The sequence below is a fragment of the Atractosteus spatula genome, chromosome 18 (genome assembly GCF_055471065.1).
Source record: "Atractosteus spatula isolate fAtrSpa1 chromosome 18, fAtrSpa1.hap1, whole genome shotgun sequence".
Classification (NCBI taxonomy): Eukaryota; Metazoa; Chordata; class Actinopteri; order Semionotiformes; family Lepisosteidae; genus Atractosteus; species Atractosteus spatula.
In genome coordinates, this window is record NC_142723.1 from 18,339,583 (window position 1) to 18,361,155 (window position 21,573).

The 21,573-nt window shown below is 36.4% G+C and overlaps 1 protein-coding gene across 1 annotated transcript in view; it reads left to right on the forward strand.

Annotated features, from left to right (window-relative positions):
• Positions 1–6,600, forward strand: part of micall2a (mical-like 2a) — a 34,397-nt gene extending 27,797 nt beyond the window's left edge. Inside the window, exons 11-16 of the mRNA XM_088936907.1 lie at positions 503–626; positions 2,328–2,418; positions 2,707–2,780; positions 2,970–3,084; positions 3,573–3,619; positions 5,550–6,600. Of these exons, the coding sequence (XP_088793033.1) occupies positions 503–626; positions 2,328–2,418; positions 2,707–2,780; positions 2,970–3,084; positions 3,573–3,619; positions 5,550–5,644 (546 nt within the window). The 3' untranslated portion in view covers positions 5,645–6,600. The remainder of the gene's footprint in view (positions 1–502; positions 627–2,327; positions 2,419–2,706; positions 2,781–2,969; positions 3,085–3,572; positions 3,620–5,549) is intronic.
• The last annotated feature ends 14,973 nt before the right edge of the window (positions 6,601–21,573 follow it).

Below are 21,573 nucleotides of genomic sequence, written 5' to 3' on the forward strand. Positions count from 1 at the left end.
TCTTCTCGTTCTGTTACATTATATTTTGTGATTCAGTCATACCAGATGTGAATGTATTAAGTGGTCGAAGACTTTTTTAGCAGAATGTGGATAAACTAGCCTCTGGACAAAATTAAATAATAGTACTTTTGAGGAAAAAAAACAGCTGAAAATGAAATCCTATTGAATGTTTACATTTTTCCTGTAAAAATTTTTTTTTTAAAAAAAATTTACATTGCTTTCCCTCTCGTGTCCCTCTACTTTCCCTTAAGTATTTCCTTAAACACAGTAAATGTGTTATACGTATAAAAGTAACTAGTTATGAAGGCTCTGTGCTGAAAGATATCTGGTTACATTTTTCCAAACTCCTTCTGTAAGGAAAGATGCCAATCCAAATAGATGATTTCACCAAAATCTTTTTTTTCTGTCTTTCATCATTTTCTCACCTAGAAATAAAGTGAAGTAAGTCATGTACAAACTTTTTCAGTAAGTGAAAATTTTCAAACGAGTGTCTTGTCCCCAGGCGAAACAGGACTACATTCCCCAGGAAGAGATCCTGAAGGAGCTGAAAGAGATTGAGGAGCATCTCAATGATTTAGAAAAGAAAGGCATCGAGATGGAGAAACAGCTTCGCAGCTATGAGGGAGGTGAGAGAAGAGAAGCCTTCAGTTTCAATTTATCCCCCCACCCAACACATTCCTGACAAACAAGCTACTGATAACTGAATGACTAAAGCTGACAATGGGTAAGATGAGAGTCCTGAATTCTGAGGAAGATTTGCATTAGCCGATACTGTCTTCACATGCAGATGCGCTCTCTCCCAAGCCTCAGATAGCTTGTTCTGTCAAAGTTTAATATACAGGACATTGAGCTGGATGATTACTATGCTGTGCTTTGTAACACAGGCAATACATTATGCTTAGGGTCTGGATCCCAGGAAATGAGATCAGACCTCAAAGGACTGTACAACATGAATAGCTTGACCTGAATCAAAAGTAAAATTGTCATCAGTTTTATTGAGTTTGAAATACTGACAGCTGTTAGGGACAGTCTGAGAGCTGAATTTGTACTGCTGTCACAGACAACAAAAATATGGTGAGAAAGAAAAGTTGAATGGGTTGGGTTTTTTTTGCTTCCGAGCGTTGTAATTTTTATACGATCATTTTAATTCTGCTTGTGGTGTTTATTCACATTCATATTTTCATACAATGCTGTGCGTTCCAACAGTTATGATGTTGAATATCAAAGATATAATAAAACCAGTTTGGCAGAACACAGTCCTTTGATACACATCTCACTAGGGTAGGTCCTTGTGCCAGCCCGAAAGATCAGACTGTGATTGAGGAAATTTGTCAATTTATATGAACCAGTGTGCGACTGCTGGTTTGAGGACAGATGTAATTTTTAGGTTATATGATTCCCCTTGAGACGGTCTATTTCCTAGCAAATTGTTAAAGTCCTGAAATTGTTGCTCATCGTCAGACTGTGCAGCTTTGCTCTTCTCTTCCTGCGAGAACTGCAGTGTCTTGCCATGGTTTTGCGGTGTGTCCGTCAGTCAGTGTGCGGCCCGCGCGCTTCCTCTCCCTGCCGCGGCGAGGGAGACTCGGCGGCCCCCTGGGGGCTCTGACTGGGGCTCCGATCCAGCCTGAAGGGGTGTGACCCAAAAACTGTTCAATTTGTTGAGACTGGAGCCAAATGAGCCGAGTGGTTGAGTGGTGCACAAAACCGCCTTCCCTTCCTGATAGCCTGGGCTCTCGGAGGGATTGAGGTGCAGGATGGAAATAGACTCATGTGCTGGCCATGGTGGCTGGATGGGGAGGGGCGGCAGTGCGATTGCTCAGCCCGTAATGACCTTGAAGAGTGTGGCTAGGAATATAGGAACAGCGGCACAGTACAGCCCCTGTACCTTGGCCCAGGGTTCGTGTCGCTCTGAGTCTGCTGCATTGATGAGTCACAGATTAAAAAAGGCGACTAATTCTTCTGCTTGATCTGTGCATCCTCTGGAATTACTAGCAATTCGGTGGGTGATTTTTCTCCCTGGGTGATCAATGCCATCTTTATAAGAAAGTGCATTTACAGATTAGATGCATCTCTAAATTGACAGCTGCTGTACTGTATGTGCATGTGTCTGTAAGGGCTGTAAGAGTCCCACTCAGGGTGTCCCACTCCCTCTCACTGTCACCTGCTAAGGATATCCAGTAGTTATTACGGAGGAGAAATTGAAATGTATTTCAAATATTGATGAGAGGTTTCTAGAAAAGCAAGAAAATCTTGAAGTTTTATTCCGTTGCCCCTAAGAAAATGATCATTTAGAAATTCTCTCTCATGCGATTTTGTCTCTGCCTCAGAGGAAGAAGAGGATGCCTTGATGGTGGAATGGTTCAATTTGATCAGAACAAAACAGATGTACATAAGAAGAGAGTCAGAGCTGGTTTACATGTAAGAAACGTTTCTTGTTCACCGTTTTCATTTTTGGTTTAATTCCTTTGAAACATTATCCTAAAGATAAAAGTATACGTCTACATGATTATGTTTATTTCTCGGTTTGCTAATCTTAAAAAAAAAATATCCCTACAATGCGTTACTTAGGGGAACTAAGTTATAATTATTCTCATGTGCTCGCACATCATGCCTTCAAAACTCAAATTTGACAGCTCTGATTACAGATTACGTTTCAAGCCTTTGTGGGAAGCATGTTTTGACTGACCTGTTTCTTGTCATTTTTAGAGCAAAGACTCAGGATTTAGAAGAACAGCAGCCGGGGGTGGAAGAGGAGCTCAGGAGACTACTGGAGAAGCCAGGTGGGTAGAAAGCGGACCGTTTGAAATCGGAACTTCGCTTGGCAATGAAGGATGATAAACCCGCTTCTGAACTGACTGCTTAGTGAGCTGATGACTTGATGAGTTATTGTTTGCAAAGAAAGCAGCAGTTTGTGCACCTTCCTTTACCCCTTCCCCCTCAGAAAGACGCCTTTTCCCTTCTCTCACCAGAACATCGGAAGACTCCCGCGGACAAGAAACGGGAAGAGGAGCTGATGAACAAGCTGGTGGAAATTGTCAATGACAGAAATGCCATTATAGATGGGCTTGACGAAGACAGGCTGAGGTCAGCCATTCTAATGGGAGCGTCACGCGTTTTTTCAGGCATCATTTTCATTCTGCTTATCGTTTTGCGTGCCACCATGAAAGAAATAGGAAGTGGATTCATCACGCCAAACCTGGGCCACATTTTTATGAAAGCTGACATTAAAATAGTCTCAGGATGTGCGTTATTTCCTTTCTGTGTATTTGTGGACCTTTTGTTCCATTCTATTTTAAGGTCAGTACAATGTACATGTATGTTACAAGGTCAGTTTGAGTACAATGTGTATTTACCTCACACCCAATGTGTATTTACACCACTGTTTTTAGACCAATATATTACACCACTGTTAAACATTATATATTTGTCCTAATTTTCAAACACAGTAAGAATATACATCAAAGATTATTTTTTCTGTAAAACTGTAAAAAACAACAAAGGTTTCATATGCATTTTTTATTTATTTCTTATTTATTTATGCTCCAGTTATTCATTTGTTTTATTCATTTCAGGGAAAAGGAAGAAGACCAGCAGCTGAATGAAATGATGCAGAAATTTGGTGAGTATTACCTTTGTGTGCGAACTTATGTAATATGCAAAGCTGTCTTTGCAATAAAGAAAATAATTTGAGATACATATTGTGTAAGAGTTGCTAGCAAATGTATTTTTATTGGAAGTGTTACTATAAGATTTCCAAACAATCCAATAATTAAAAAAGAAATTTCCAGTACAAGATTTTTAAAATATCAAAGGAAAGCTGAAAGGTTTCTTTGGAGTCTGTGCAAAGTAAACACATCCATGAGAATGGTAATTATTTTTCACAGTCATGCCTGATCTTATAGTGTGGGAAATAAAATCTAGAGATAAGGCCATAGATTTAAATGTTTCCATTATTAAAGAAAATAAATGCATTTTACAAAAACATAAATGCATGATTTACTGTATATTTAATCAGAAGTTAGTTCACTAGTATTAGTGTGTAGTCAGAACTGTTGCTTTTGTGCACTTCATGTTTACTAGATCAGAACATAAAATTAAAATGGTAAAATTGTAAGAAAAGTTGTTAGATTTGTAATCACACTTTCAAATGATTTCCTGTCTTTTAGGTGTTCTAAAGATATGCACTTAAAAAGCAGTCTAATTTTTCTAAGTGAATTTTAAAATTGCAGATTTTTCTGTATGTTCACATTTTATTGCTTGATGAATATCTGACCTTTGCATGATTCATTGACCAAGGTTTCAGAAACTGTCCTTGTTTGCTTGTCTGTGTGCTTCTTGCTGTGTCACACACTTAAGACAATTCAGTAGTGTCTGATGTTACAAGCTAAAAAAATGTAAAAACAATCAAACTCTTCTGAAGCTGAAGTCAAATTCCTCTTGCAAGCACTTGAAGTCCAGTAGCCAGGCTTGCAGAAAAGCATACAGCTATGAAAACTGAGACTTGAACCACAAGTTGCAAGGTGGCCATGTAGGCTTATACATTCCATTCACTCTTCAGTTTGCTCAATTTGAAAGGTCAAGCATTTCCCACAAGCATCTTTATACGATGTGTTACTTAAGACTCCATTACTTTTATTATTTAAAGAGCATTGTTTTGTTGAGCAGTTCACTGTTTTAGGGTTCAGTAAACATGTTAATCACAAAAAAACACGATGGCACGTCTGCAAAATTAAATACTAATCTGTGGAACTGCAATCAATTTCTTGATTTCACTTAATAGACTGAGATCCATACTGGTAAGTCCTTGACCTTTCACATTTATTCCGTTGTGTGAAACTGATGTAATTTTGTATCTATTCTGAAGACTTCCCTAGAGGCAAATGGTGTAAGTATCGTTACTACAGATGTAAAACTATAGGAAATGGCTTCAGCATGTGGATAAGTCTAGAATTGTATTGGATTATATGAACACGCTGGGACACAAAGTAAAATGTTAAAGTAAATATTTGTATTAGCATTACCTTGTTACTTTTGAGTCTTTTTCATTCTGTGCTGCTCCCAGTGTATGGTGACCCTTACCAAGATAAGTAGAGTGAAAATGGATTGATGTCACTGATGTAACATGAGTCATTGTGGATTCTCCCAAGCCTCCCAGTGTGGAGATTGCTTTTGCAATTTCGAGTCCTGTGTTGCTGCCATTGTTTTGAAGAGCCAAGTAGCTTCACTTATTCATTATGAGCAAAAAAGTGTTCCCATACGTATTTACTATGTGTGCTTTCCACTCTGGACCATTTCAAGTTTTCCTGGTCCCAGTTTTAGAGTTTAGGGCTTTTTTTTTTGTCATGCCTCTTCCTAAATTTGAAATACTTCAGTTGTTATGCAAAAATAGTGCTTGTAGATTTATGACTGACCTTGCCTGCTGTTTCTTAGTTACTGCAGATATGTTTGTGAGAGCTATTTTATTGTCTTGTGCTTTGAAGAGTTTTCTAATTGCATGCAGTGCTGTGCATCTGGTCATGTGCTTTTTTTTTTTACTCCCCTTTAAACAGACCTAAAGAAAGACAAAGGAGAAAAGAAGAAAATGTCTCCCTTTGCCAAACTATTTAAAAAGAAGGATAAACCGAAAGAAATCATGGAGGAATAAGTATCCAGGGAGCCACTTTTGCCATCTGAATTGTTCGTCTGCAGCCGTCACACATTTATTCATTCCAATGTGATTAACGTAAGCATCCACACCTGGTGGATTCAAACCAAAATCCATATAAGAATAGTGTAACATTTAAAGTGTATATTTAGATCAGGAATGAGGAGCTTGCGCAGGTGACATTGAAGATGCATACTCCTGAAGTACACACATAGTGCCTGCTACCCTGTGGTGTATCTCAGTGATTTCTAAACACCAGGCCCTTCACACCGTGTTCCTTCTTGGTATATCAGCATCTGAGAATTAAGATTAAGTACACTTTCATTGTCATAACCTTAAATGAAAGCTGCTGTACAGTATTTAATGCTTTCAGGAATTTGTAAGCATCCTAAAAGTATCATGCAGTGTGATGATTTACATGTGCATGATGTTTTTAACCTGCTACTTTGCTACTTTTCTTAAAAACTGAATTTTAACCGTAATACACTGAAAGTATTTTATTATACTGTAAAGACAATGAAACAGTAATATATACCACTGAGATTACCACAAAGTAATGACATACAGCAGTCTGTAATAATCTGTAAAGGGCAACCAATTACCTTACATGCTCACTTTGTTTCTGCCCCGTCTGGTGATATGAAAATCTCATTTTTTTTGTTATGTTTTAGATGTTTCTCAGGATGGGTATGTGTAGTATGAAATTTGTTGCCTCTCTTCCTCTCCATTACAACAGACATTTGTATTTTTAGATTGTGCATCGAATCACTTTGGTTACGAATTGAATAATTGTTCTGTCAAAATGGAACCTTGCGAGTGAATCAAATACAGTTTTTGATGCACGTAAGTGTGTTTGTGAAATGAAGAAGAGTATTAAACTGGTTTAATACTAGTTGAGAATGTTAAATCAAACTTTGTAGAGTTGCACTTTATTAAACAGACCTACTTATTTTAAATCAACTGTTTGGTCTTGCTTTGTTTATAACCTACAGGAATAGACACAAAGGTTTGAAGTTAATAGTTGTCAATAGCATGAGTAAATGGAAGAAAAAAACATTTTTAAAATTGGTATAGAAAACCAGCTTACTGAATATGTTGAAAATCCATTACTATTCTACTAGTATATTTGACTCAAATTGGATCATAAGTACTTACTACTGTCATAAGCAATTGATCTCTTAAGCATTATGTAAGATAATATGAAGTATCACGTATATTGTAAAAACAAATTTCTCTATATTTTTCAGAAGAGACAATACCTTCCAGCTTTGGGAAAAATGGTGTCTTTGTTGTTCTATTTACAAATAAGGCAGAACTGCTATAATTGTGCGATAGGTTTAACATGGAAGTATTGGATAAAAATATTCCTAGCATCTTCTAATCAGAAGGTGGCAGTATAGTTTTAATTGTGGCAGGGGTTGTAATGGCAGGACTCTCTGGCCTCATTTCTGTTCTTGAAATTGTTTTGTTAGTTTTTTGTGTATGTGTGACTACAAACTGCAAATCACTATATTATACTGCCTCTAAACAGATTTAAAAAACTCCATACATTTTTAAATTGTGGAAAGTGTGATATTGTATTCACCTGCACCATTTGAACAATGTATTAAAATTGTTTGGTGCTAAGATCTCACATTTGTTTAAGAAATAAGCAAAGCTGTCAATGGTCTGAAATCTGTATTTGACACCTGTCAGTAGACTCTCATCAGCTTGAAGATTTCTATATGGTGTGGAGCTGTATATTGTTATATTTCTTGTACTTGTTTTAAATAAAAAAATGCTTATCTTTTGTTATCAGTTTTCAGAGCTCTTTAGAATTACTACATTTGAAAAGGAATGCAAATATACATTTTCAGTTGTAGATGCATTTGTTTTGTGTAATTTTTCATGTTTTATCTTTTTGATGAATCTAACTTTTATTTGCTGTCAAACCTTTAAGATTTGTGTTTGTAACTGATGGGATGGATATGCAGATTGGTTGGAAATGGCATCAGATGTTTTGGATGATTCGCCAGACAAGTTATTTCTGTTGAAATGTGAAGAGCCATCTTTTTAGCAGTGAATTCTGTAGGTGAAATTTCTTTTTTATATAATTGTCTTCCACATTTTAAGTTTTAAACGGCGTTCTTATAAGAATAGTTTTATAAGAACAGCTCTAATTTGCTAAATTATTTTTTTAATTAGTAAAGTCTGTCATGAATGGGTTTTAATGTTTAGCTTTGTGTTGGTAACACCTGTCACATAATGTTCCCAGCTACTTTTTAAATTGCATTTAGAAGAAAATCAGTTCTTGGTATACTAATGTGCTCCTTAAGTGCAGATGTAACATAGTGGTGATCTACAATCAAAACAGTTTTGTTTGGTTTATTACGTTTGCATCTAGTTGTGTTAAATTTTTATTTTCTGCTGAGAGGTTTAAAGGAAACTTTCTGAATTCTTAGAGAAATGTGATCCATGAGCTTAAATACATTCCCTGGTTAGAAAACACCTAAGACACATTGTCTGACCTTAGTGTTTGCCCTTTTTGAATGTTCTGTGTGTTTCAAACTTTAAAACTAAAAACCGAATGCTTAGGCACTCTGGGCGCTTTGACGCGCACCGATTTAATTTTGCTAAAATTACATTTTCCTACCGCTGCCATTCAAAGGCGGCATAGGAGATTTAAACGTTTAATAATTTGAAGGGCTTGCTGTATATAAGACACCTTTGCCTCCCCTGATTAAAATCAGATAAAAGCAAGTCTTGGAAAGATTTTTGTGTTGCTCTTGGGTCAATGAGAATTTCTTTTATGAACGAAGGTTGTATAGATCGGCTTCTGCGTATTTCTGCTCACCAGCAGATGGCGCGTATGTTTGGGTACTGGGACTAATATGGGAAGAATACATTGAGTCTTCCAAATCACATGTAATCAAGCTCTGGAAAACACATCGACTAGAACAATGGCTTTAGTCAGACCTGTCCAGGCCTCGCCGTGTAGGATCATGGTTTTAATCTGTATGAAGACTCATTTTCTTTGGAACTTTTTGGCTCAAATTTAGCAGTAAAGACATTTTTTCCTTCTTCTAAGAAAGAAAAAGAACATATTGGACATAAAATACACATTTGGGAGAATAGAGCTACATTGCATCACATTCACTGTAATATCAATGGTGTACTCCTCAAATCCTAAATGGTTAAAATCAGGTCCTGAATTTGTATGAAGGCACTATTGACAGTTGACAGATCAGGTCTGCTGGCTAACATGAAAGCCACAGGCAGCATTTAAAAGAAATATTTCCCTCTGTCAATATAGATAATATTAGCAGTCTATTGTGGTTGTGTCACAAAGAAGCTGATGACCGGACTGGGGAAATCACTATCGTACTTGGACATTATTCTGTCTCTTTTTACTCCTGAGCTGAATTTTGAGACCCTTTATTTAAGGACTCTGATGGGGGGGGGGGGGGTTTGGAAATAAGCAAAAGAAACAAAAAAGTCCAATTTCTCTCTCAAGTATGTTACAGGAATTAACTATCCGTCCTAAAAAGTGCGAATGTGCTCCTGATAGGCTGTCATTTTTTGGAAGCTGTGGTGATGTGGTCGTGAGTCTGGGGGAGGGGAGGGGGCACTGGTGGAGGCTAGTATGAAATGTAGCAAACAGAATGACAATCAGGGTGGAATATGTGTGATATAAGAGTTAATTAAAGCTTTGCATTCCATCTTGTGCAAATGCCTGCGCTGCTGCAATTAGGAATCAAAGGCAAGGGTTTAATGTCAGGGGGTGTCTAATACATGGTTTTAACAGGAGTAGGACCTGATTTGTGAAGCTCCTGGCGACAAACAGGCATTTACAACAGGCACGACTAAGAAGGGCATTAATATTCATAAGTAAAACAATTCTTCCTGTGAATGCCTGATGTTTGAAATTAAAACCAATGTGGCCAGCTCTTTTGCCCATGTGCTACTACTCCTGCAAAAACAAATCATCAGTGGGAAAAGGGGCCAATGTGTTTTTAAGAGGAGACGGGTAAGGATGGAATTATTTTTTAATCATTCTTTGCCAGGCTTGACTTTTGATAAGATCAAAATGAGCTAAAACATATTTTTTTCAAAGCTGTGTTGGAATAATAGAGAACAGAGGCCTAGTCAGAGTACAGAGAATATTGGTGTTGTCTGAATAATAATATAGTCTGGTCTTGTCAACATCCTTAGTAAGTGATATTGAGCCTCAGTGTTTGGAGGTAATGATAGGAGGTCAAGTGTCAAAGAGAATTGCCCACGATTGCTTAGTAAAATGAACAATTGCTGAGTGTTTCAGGGATGTTTCCAACCGAGCTATGAATATCATATAATAAAGTGAGATAATGAGTTTCTTTGAACTAATATTAAACTTTCTGTGATTGTTTTTAAGGAACAAACTGTGAATGTAAAACGTAGCCTAATAATGCTTTAGTAGGTGATATCTTAAGTGGCTGAAAGGGTTCCATAATTAATCTGAGGTAATTTGAAATAATCCTTCAAATTAGACAATGAAAAAGAGAATCTAACTTGGTTGGTAATGGGGGTGTTTTTTAAATCCAGTGTGAGAGTGTGGCTCAGTCATCTTCTATACTGTGAGCTTCACACTCAGAGTGTGATTCTCCAAGTCTCTGCAGCGAGTTACTATAATTATGATCCCAGAGGTAATTTCATCAGGATCATTAGCACTGTCGAGTAAACAAGAGGCCTGCTTTTAATTATTGGCCATCCAGGCAGAAGAGCCAGCACTTTCATCATCAGGATCATCATAATATTTGTACAAAAAAGAGACAGGCATATCCTGTGCAGATTGGTTCTGGGACAAAGACAAGGGAGAAGAAAACCTTTGTTGCTTTAATTATGGACTACATTTCAAGCAGCAGTTGTGTGTTCAGTGTTTCTGAGACTGTGGATGTCACTTACTGAAGTGAAACCTTACTGAAACTGTGTTGCAGTTTAAGATCATTTTAAGTTGTATGTGCTCAATTTATTTTGTTGGTGTGAAACCAGTGAATTTAATTTCATAAGGCTTAATTCCTGAGCTATTTGTGCAAATTAGTTATTTTAATGTAAAACTTGCTGTTCTCTTGCATTGATGTTGTTGTACAATAATTCCTCTAGCACTAACCATGAACTCTTTTTACATTTTTGTTCTGCACAATGGAAGAGGGGGGAGGAATCTGAGTCTTTCGACCTTCAAAAGTCGAAACAAAAAAATTGACAATGAAAAATAGAAATGGTGTTTTACTCAATGCGTTCTCATGCATATAAAGTCATCACTTGTTGTGAATCGGGATATAACTAAACGCCTGACTTGAGGGAGGTGGCAAGTACAGCGTTCGTCTATTTTTTGAAATTTTAACTTTTTTAAACAGCCCTAATCCAGCTAAGTTATTAACAGAGTGCCAGCTATCCATGTGCGTTTCGACTCGACATGATCACGACTTCTTTAATTTACTAGGGTACTAAAGTAGATTTGTGTACCATATGTGCTGGCCTTGAAAACTCCAGCCCTTATCCCTTTGCTGGCTTTATGGATCAGTAAAAAGCCCCCACAACACAAATTACCGAGTTCCCGCCACATAATACAATTCTAACAAATGCTAATGTCTTATTCTACCCACACCCAGGACTGGCTCAGTGGATTAGTTATGTTACCTCTGATTTGCATTGGCACAAAACCCATATAAGATGATATCCATAACAATCCATTAAACATGCAGAACAGCATGCCTTTTTAATACATGCCCAGCATTTGTGCTCATTTTTCAACAATAAACATGCACTATTGATGTAATTATGTGGATGTCTGATGATGGAAAATGATGAAAGACCATAGGGTTATGGAGACAAAAAATGGGCTTTTATTTTTTATTTTAATGGCAATAGTTAACAATATTTGCCCTAAAGTGGTGCAAGCCCATTTAAAAGGGGAACAATTCAATTTTTTTTCAATGCAGAATATGTCCTGATGTACACCCCACCCTGGGATTTAACACAATCTTGAACCCAGTTTAGAGGGGCAGCAGACATTAGGACAGGGAACTGAATTGCTGTGCAATGTCTCTGCAGTTTTGGAAGACTGAATGACAGAAGAGTTATTGTGAAATCTATCAAACACATCTTATAGCACAAATGTCAAAACTTGTAATGTGGAAGTATTCAGCAGTTATCAGGACATTGTAAGTATGAAATGGCAGAGCGGTAAAAAGAATGACAGCAAACTAACAGATGGAATGGGTTGTTTTTTTCTCTAAAGTAAAGACAACTGGCTTTGTGTGTGACTTTGTACACAGTCGATCTGGAGTGGTTGAAATATGGGCCCAGAGACTTCTGCCAAAAGGATATTTGACACACCCATCAAATTCATTCTGTCATCCCATCTGTGAATCATTGTTCAAGCTACAACTGGGACCCCCTAACTCACAGATATTGTAACAGCATTTTATTATTAGAAATAAAACATTTATAAACAAATGGTAAAGCAGGAAGTGGACAGCTATAGGGTCCTCTGCAATATTCATGAATTGACAAGCTTCTGCAAGGTACTGTAGTCACAGATGAGTTAACAGGGATCTCTGAAATCAAGCATGAGTCTCAGTTTACTGTAAGTGGTTAAACTGGTTGCAGCCAGCCCTGTATTTCATTCACTTATACAATCATAGCCAGACAAAAAAAGTTGTTTTTCTTGAAAAGTGCTCATAAATAAAATTCTTATTTAAAATTATAATTGGCCCAATCCCTGTTTATTATTCTCAAACAGAAAAAAACTGAAGTGTTATGTAGCTAATATTACAGAGACTAGCTACAAGTAATTTAATTATTTGATGCTAAACAATTATGTGGTTATTCATGTTTACAACAGGCCTAAGGCCCTATGATACCTGATAATGCAAAGTGTCACATTGCAGTGTATGTTTTTTAGAAACTATTGTTACCTGACATCTACTTTTAGTGCACCTTGAAGCGGAAATAAGAATATTAACCTCATCAGTTTCAGATAGATTTTAATGCTCTAACATCATCTTTAATTATCTTTCAAAACTTGCATCTTTGCAAGAATGTAGGCTTTGGCATTTATGTGACATTTACCAGAATCCTTAAAAAGGGTTTTTGAAAGTTTAAAACTCTATAGAAAAATGCTTTGTATTTTGAGTGAATATATAGCTGTGTGTAAATAACAGTTCTACGTATGGATATGGTTTTGAGATCTCTTAACATGCAGTACCTCTGGCTTTCAGTAATATTAAGCATATGACCAAACAATAGCAACAAGCTACAGCTTTCTATTTGAGAAATGAACAGTGGATCTAGGCTAAACCTCAGGTTGTTCAATTAATTTAGCTGCTCAGTATAAAAGCCACCTTACTAGGCCATTAGTTTAAATAAGAAGCTCTTTATAGAGGAAGAATTACCTGAAGAAGGAAAGGAAGAATTTTCTATTTTTTTTTCTACTCGTGTGTAGTCTGGAGCTTTGTTGTCTTATTTAGTATTCAATATCCATCCTGTGCTCGTGGTCCTCTTGCATGTGATCAATATGTGATGGCCTTTTTAAAACAACCTTGGGGCTCCATGAGAATCTGATACTGGATGGAGAATCAGAGTTGTCTGGGATGTACAGATGCCTACAGTTCTGAGGTTTCAGTAGATGATAGATGGGCCCCCACGTAGCTCAGTTATAGAGCACTATTGAGTGCTGTAGTTCAGACACCACTGGTTGGAGCCTGGGCTATATTATCCGGCACTGGCCAGAATTCCCCATGTGGTGTTCACCTTTGAGCAATTGACTCTGCGCCAGTCAATGGGCTTGAGTTGACCGGAGTATCTGTTGATTTGCCAAACAGGAGTCAACGCCATGACTTCCCAGTGACCTGTGTGCTTCCAGTGCCGTCAGTAAGAGCCCCATCACTCCTTCAGTCAATGGTAACTCTTCTCTGAGGCCTTTTCCTTCAGACTATAAGAATGAGACGTTCCAAACCAGAAGGCAGCATTCACCTCCTTCTCCTAGGAAAGACTTACTTATCATAAAGACTTGTTAATTTATCCAATGCATTATTTTTACAATGTACTGTATAGAATACTGTTTAAGCCATCATTGGTTAAGATGTGTTGTCTCGTTTTGGTTATCATTCCTGGCCAAAATGTTGTGAATATTGAAATAATTGGTTGCTTTGGTTAAAATGATATATTCAACAAGAAAATCAGTTTGACTGTAACTGAATAATTATATCTGCTAGCACACTGGCCATAGCTGTAAGATGTACAGTATACGTTTCATTTAGACTTCTTTATTTTTTTTCGCTCATTGTATTTTCTGTTTGTGGAGACTGAGTAACACTCCTATTTTTAGGACTAATTCCTATTTTAGGAATTCTAAAATGGTGGTGTATTTTATTCTTCAGATTTCCTACCATTCAGATCAATTAAATACTCCAACTGAGTAGGGTTTCTTAATGAAGAGAAGCATACCAGGGCTTTGCTACCAGTGGCTCCTATTGTGTTTGTGTAATAGTCACTGAAAGATGGCAGTGCTATTCAAGTGCCTTCTGGGTAGTCGGCTTTGATGCACCTTGTTGTCTTATCTGGAGCTCTGGTGAGATTAATGAAGTGGAGGTCCTTTTGTAGCAAAAAAGAAATTCTCCCTGATTCACAGAGAGTAGAGGAGTCTTTGAGATGAAACACAAAATCCGAGCAGCATTTAGGTATTCCAGTGAGTTAGGAAGATAAGAAGAAGGCAGGATCACATTTTCATATACAATTCTATAAGAGGTACCACAAATGTCTAATTACATCTCTTGACTCATTACCATCTCAAATACCTTTAAGTTCATATTTAATTACATTGCATTTTCAACTACTGGTTTTTATTTCAATGCGGTCTGTTGTCTCCTTTTCAAATGGGCCTTTTAGTCTGTAGTCTAAAGTGTTTCATGCTGTTAACATTCTTTGTAGATAGATGGTAGAACTACTTATCTTTCTGTGATCCGTTTGACTCTGTTAATACTTGTTTGTGTTACTTACATAATACAAATACTTTTTTTACCAATTTTTTAACAGTCTGCATGGTGAGGAAATACTGTATCCATAAGATACATTTCTCTTTATAATGACATGGTGCTTCAAGAGATGTTTGTGTACTTGTAGCAATGAATTCCTCAGGCTCTTGACAAACACCCAGATCTTCATCTTTGCATCACACACGTCATTAATTATCAGTCTTTGTATGTTAAGTGGTTAATTCAAATGATTTGTTCAAATGCAAAAAAGAGAAAAACTCAAGCCCTTTATATTAATAAACACAACAGTTTTAAGTAATATAGTTTTGAAACGATTTAGTTATGCAATGGGAAAAACTGAAGCATTCATGTTCGAGGATTTATCGAGAGCTAAAGCTGATAAGAAATAACGCCAACATCCTTAATGCATCTGTCAGAGCTGGTTACTTAAGCAGTGCTGTTCACCACTTAAAACTATGGCATTCTGTTCCAACTTAAATAAAAGTAAAATACCAGTCTGTGATAGCACGCTAAATATGAATATAATATCAGGTAATGCGCAGCTAATGCTTTATAGCCTACAGCTCTAGGTTTTTAATATTACAATGTTCCTTTGCATTTATAACAACAAAAATATTTAATAGGTAAACAGGAATCAGGGAAATAAATCTAGAGGGTATACATCCCTATGAATTAGCATATAAATGAGTTCATATGATACAAATAGTGTGCTATTGCCTATAGCTGTCTGAACTGAAGAATAGATCTTATACTACTTATATCATACTAAAACATGCCAGAAGAAAATGTAAATTAATTTATTTGATTCATATATCCATTTAATTATTCACAATTTTCACATTTAACTTTTATTTATAGACATTTATTAAATTCTTTGCCTTGTCAGCATAAAAAAAATCACATAGTATATCTCCCAAACCGTGACCATTTATTTTAATTAGTTTTAACAAGATAACTAGTTTCTTTAAAAAAAGTCAAGAGTGTGACCATTCTGACCGTTGCAAATATTGTATTTGAAAAATAAAATCAATTTTTTTCTTCCTGTTTCACAAACATATTTGCTTGCAGCATCAAGCATCTAAATCCCCTTGAGGCATAACACTATCTGGTGTTTCTTTGGAACATTAGCTGTAAAAGTTATGATGAAAGAAATGCGCCCCTTTATGGAACACTTTATGATAATATCGTTCTTTTTGACTGTCATTACAGATAATCCCTACTTTCTAAGTGGTATATAAAGAACCCAGACATTGTGTAAGAGGAAAAATGCTGGACCTAACTTTTTAGATAGTGGCACCGTTTAGATGTATAATTAAAGTATATTACATGAATTTAACTTCGGAAATGACCAAAATTTCACATTTCACAGATGGTCTCAAAAGAGATCTGAAATAACGCTTTTCTTCTTTCATTTTAGTGATATATTATCTATACATTAGGAGGGAGTGCCCCAGCTCTAATTAAGAGTAAACCCAACTGAAGTAATCAAATGTTTTGAGGTCTTTTTAAATAATTAAACTTCTTTTTATAAAAGGAGGCTGTCTGGGGCAGAGTGCTTGTGGTTCATCGACTCATTGGGCCGGAGATCCTCCTGGTTCCCATGGTGTTGGTCAGACAAGGGAGCATGTGACGCATTCCCCTGGACAGGACACCAGTGCATTGCAGGCATTGTCTCCAGCAATGCCGGATCCCTTTTAAACAGCTGGGCAGACTGGTGCAATTGGGGTGAAGTTCCTCGCTCAAGCTACCACAGCCCTGTCAGCAGCAGAGACTTGAACACCCAATCAACTTTTTTCAAAGCCCAAGACTTGCTCATTATGCTACAGTATGTACCCCCAAAATACTTATGGTAATACACTTCAAAGCCAACCTTTAGAATCAGGCCAGTTAATTAGGAAATTAGCTTATTTTAGCTCTGTTGTGAGACTGTGTTACATTAGAATCATTGTGAGTATTGATACCAAAATTCAAAAGCCTAGTTCTCTATCGATAGTCAGTTGAATAGCTGAATTCTCTTTTCCTTTCGGGATATTATTTAAATCTATTCTTCAGAAAGTAGGCGTGACATTGTGCACACATATCTCTGGTTTCTGACATGTGCATTGTACATGCAAATCCTTCAGAATGAATAGTTTGTATATTACATGGCTTCGCTTTCACATTTTCAAAGACTGTTTGGTTAAAATAAGCAAACAGTACATGTTAGTTATGTTAACACACATACTGTAAAATCCTAGGCTGATAATGGCTTTGTTTGTATTAAACTGACAAGAGAACATTGAGCTCAAGACAGGAAATGGAGTATAATTGTTGTGTTGCACAGGATTTGTGACTGAAGGTTTAAGGTTTTGAGTAGAACTTTCTTGGTGGTTTTCAGATTTTTTTCACAGCGTAGCAATTAGGGTTGCATCCTCTTAAAGCAAAGACTTTTGTCATTTCAAGTCCCTACTGTTGGCACTGCTGTTGTACACCTGAGCAAGATACTTTACTCCAGTTACCACAGTCTACCAGTTGTAAAAGTGGATATGAACATTACTGGGTTTAATGCTGTGATGGTCTAACATCACATCATTGGGGAAGTCACATACTCTAACTGCACTGCATGCTACAGAAACTGGGATAAGCACCCAGCTGATGAGCCTCTTGTTTCAGGTGATGGAGAGAAAAATGTAGCTTATCTAATGCTTACCAATGCATATACTGTATTATTCTGCATCTTTAGTCTTAGTGGGTTATTTTGAAAGGGTAACAAAGAATTGAGAAAAGGATTTGTTTCCTCTGTTGGTAAAACAGAAAATATCATTCATGGTCATATATTAGTAATTTCGTAACTTGTTTTAATTATGTTTATCACCTTACAAGGCAATGTTTGTTTTAAATTGATGTTAGCTTGATCTACAATGTAATCCTTATATATAAGGAAAATTGATCATTGTGTTCTGTAAATGTGATGTCGTTTGCCAACCCTTATCCTTCTAAAATATAATTTCATTTGGATTTTAAATATATTGAGAGTATTAGAAAATAAAATTTCTGTGTTTTATTTATGAGCTCTGCAAGTAATGGAACTTTTCAAGGTTAGCTACACCACTCTACTCCACGTATATTCAGTAATTTAATATTACACCATACTTATTTTTGTCTCAGATTTCATGGTTGTCTAATATGTATTTTAAAAACTTTAATGTTTGCTGACAAATGCTGAAAAGTAATTAAAGTTCAATAATTGGAATAGAAGTTTTTGAACTGGTGCAATTTCACATTATTACAAATGGTATCAGTAAATATTTTTTTCAAAAATAAAGCACATACAAATGTTTATGGCCTGTAATTCAAAGTTATGGAATATAGAAAGCAATTACTTTTAAAAAAGCCAGTTGGAAATGTAAAAAATATGCAGAGTGCTTTCTGTAAATACTTTGTAATTTAGTGTTGCTAGAAGATGTGTAAAAAATAAAATGGATAGACTTCCTATCTGTATTACTAAGACATGGAAATGCAAAGAAAGGCCAATGTCTGTTAGAAAAATAAAATACCTTTTCCATCTCATATGTACATGCCCTCTGGGTATGCAACTGTGACCTACAAGAATGTATGCTATTTCAGTGAGATCTGATTGGTTTGCCTCTGGATTGGATCTCTGTATTTATTTGTTTTTTGCATATAAAGGTAATAAATAGTGGGGGATTAACTCTATTGACTATGGGCATGTTAGGGGTCAAATTGCTTGTAGACCATGTCAAAATCACTTCACTAGTGACCTGTACTTGAGTAAATAATGTCACCGTCAAACAAATGTGGATCTCAGCATAAATATGCCAGTGTCTGGCACCGCCACTGCTGTTTATTGGTGAATTTGATCAGTTCTCCAGTAGTGCAGTGAGTTTTTTTTAAATCTCTTTTCATGATGAACATGCTCTTCTTTTACGGTGGTGAGACCACTGTACAATCTATATCAGGATTTTGCATAAATGTATTTCTAATGAAATGCAGCTTATGTTTGCCTGTGAATACCATTATAGTGAATGAGAATGTCTCTGTTCTAGAATACATTTTCGTTCTGTTAGAATGTTTTTGATGTTAATTGACTTGCAGACGGTATGAAATGAGGGCCTCAATGACATGAGAATAAGAATGTGTGACGTATGGACAAGTGTCCCATGAAATTCAGGATGAACACAAAATGTTCCGTGTCAGGGATGTATAAGAGTTAGGACACCGCAAAGAAACCACTGCTGGGAAGGTAAATGACAAATTTGGTCTTCAAAGGTAATTAATGCACTGGAACCTGTTAATTATGAAATGGCTTATCTCTTTATCAAGAGGGATTTTATGTGCTTTGTCAGAAATATGCAAGCTTGCTCTTTCTCGTGTCCATCAAAATAAGACCATTACTAAATTATCTCCTTTATAGGCTCATTCCATTTGAATTGAGTAGAAAAAAATACATTTGTGGAATGAAGAAGGAAGCATTCTTAGGAAGTTAGACAATATTTCATGTTTGCTGTTTTTCTGATAAATTACTGTACAACCCACACTGCGATACAGAGGAACCCGATAACTCTAGTTTAAGGACATTTAGATCCATCCTTTTGAGTGAGTTCTTTCCAGATGTACAGACCAGTATAGTCTGATGTAGAGCAAACTGCAATCAAAATGAAGACTTTTTTAACATACATAAAATGTTATTGACACAAGCGTAGAAATGCCCGAAATACTGGCCAGCGGTGGTTTTATCAAATACAGAAAAATCCACCTATTCGTTTTTTTACGGAACATGTGAGGCTGCTTTAATTTGATGCAAGATGGTTCCAAGGAAAGGTACTGTATATACTGTATATTTTTGCCCAGGCAGCAGGGTTTTATCTTTGTTCTGAGTGTAGTATCAAGTAAACATCTGTGTAGCACAAGGCCAGTCCACACATCCTGTGTATAACCCCACACTTTTTACGTCTTCTGTGGCTAAACCTCCAACAAAGAAGCTAACCTGATTTCCTGCCTCTCCCGACAAACAGTGATGAAGACAGATAGACTGGGGGCAAGTAGATTAAACAGTTAATAAGGCTATATTACAGAGCAGTGTTGGTCTCAGAGAGAATTGACACCCTTTCAAAGTACATTAGGGCTTAATCAGATTTTGTCTCATTCTGTTGCAAATTGAAATGATATAATATTCCTCATTTTTTAAATTAAAAACCTAAAACCTTTTAGTTTTGCCTTTCAAATGTTCATGTAAAACTTCATCAGGGGTTCTAATAGAATTATTTTTCAATATCGTTCCTTTCCTCCTACATTTATTTACAAGATCCGACTTCCTTGAAGGAAGGGTGATTAAATTTTCAGGAGGATACATCAAGCACTTAAGGATTTTGCACGGATTGATTGATTATTTTTTATCGTGTTATCTTGCCTGGAGTAGTTTGATAGGGCCGCTCTCTCTCTCCCGCTCTCTATCTCTTATTTCACATAATTTTGTCCCTCTGAGCTTTTAAGCTGGCTCGTTCTTCTTAATGTGCGTGTTAGACACAGATAGGGATAGATAGCCTTGTCCATGCTTACAGACAAATTAAGGAGCAAGAATTCCAATTAAGAAATTCAAGCCTTTGCATGCTTTCTGAAACATGGTAAACTTGAACAATATCTATCACTGTTAATATGCTAAAACATGTCAGTTAGCTATCTTGTCTTTTTGCTCTGAAAACACGAGTCTCTGTATGATCCTGAGACCTCACCTTCCTTATTAACAATGTAGGGCAGGTCAATGATAACCGAGGGTGAAAAATCTACAAGTGAGGGAAAGAAACTTAAACAAGCTCCAAAAAAAGAAAAATGAATATGATATTCATTTTTGAGGGTTCTTTTTTCTAAAAAAAACAGATCCTTTCTTTTTCATTAACATTACGATTAGTCTGCTAGGGTCAGACAGAGTAGAAATACTTGTCACCTGGGGTCTTTTATGCACATGTCTTGTCTATGAGAATAAATGTTGACTGTTTCCTTTTCTTTTGAATTTCTATAAAGCCCACCTAAATATACCTGAAGTCAAGCTTACTTAATGCTGATTCACGTGTGTGACCCTATGAGTCACGTAAAGTAGGTGTTCAACAGCAGTGATTAACCTTTTGCTGTGAAACTGAATAATGACTCACTGGTTTACACGTTACGTATTGTACAGCAAGTATGCTAAAATGATAGTATAAGTATACAGTATGTTGGTTAAAGAAAGAAAAGGTAACAATTTGATTATACTCTTTGTTCCTTTACCACTAGTTTGAGATATATCGACAATATTAAAAGTTGCATAAAATATTGCACAATTTCTGCATACAATATAATAAATTGATTGATTCATCATTGATTAAAAAAGCAGTTGTTTAACCTCTTAAATCCCTTACTGTAAAGGAAAATCTCTTTGCATTAATCATTCTTTTTGGGTTGATACAAGTTAAGATCTTGATTATATGTATTAAGGTTGGCCGGCAGGGGTATTACCCTAGTTTTCTGACAACATGAATCTTTGTCACCTGCCATTCTGAAGTGCTCATTGGTAGCCTGACCACTGCATTTGTCCTTTTCTCCTGGAGAGTTACCTGCCAATAATTACTTTTCAAATATTACTGGTTCTAAAAGGGTTAAAAGACAGCTGCTACATCCTGATCCCAGTTAAATGTCATTTAGATGAGAGGCAAGATAAGGTCAAGATCTCCCTCCAAATATAAATTTAATCACATTGCCCAGGCTTCACATTCTAGTCACCCTAATTAACACTTAGCCACTGCGAGAGTGTGATTTGACCTGCTCCAACCCCAGCGTTAGTTTTTCACCACTTCTCCTCTCCGATGAGCTGTCTTTCATGTGAAATGTTTATTCGAAACTTTCTGAGTCATTAATTAAAGTACGGGAGGGAAAAAAAAG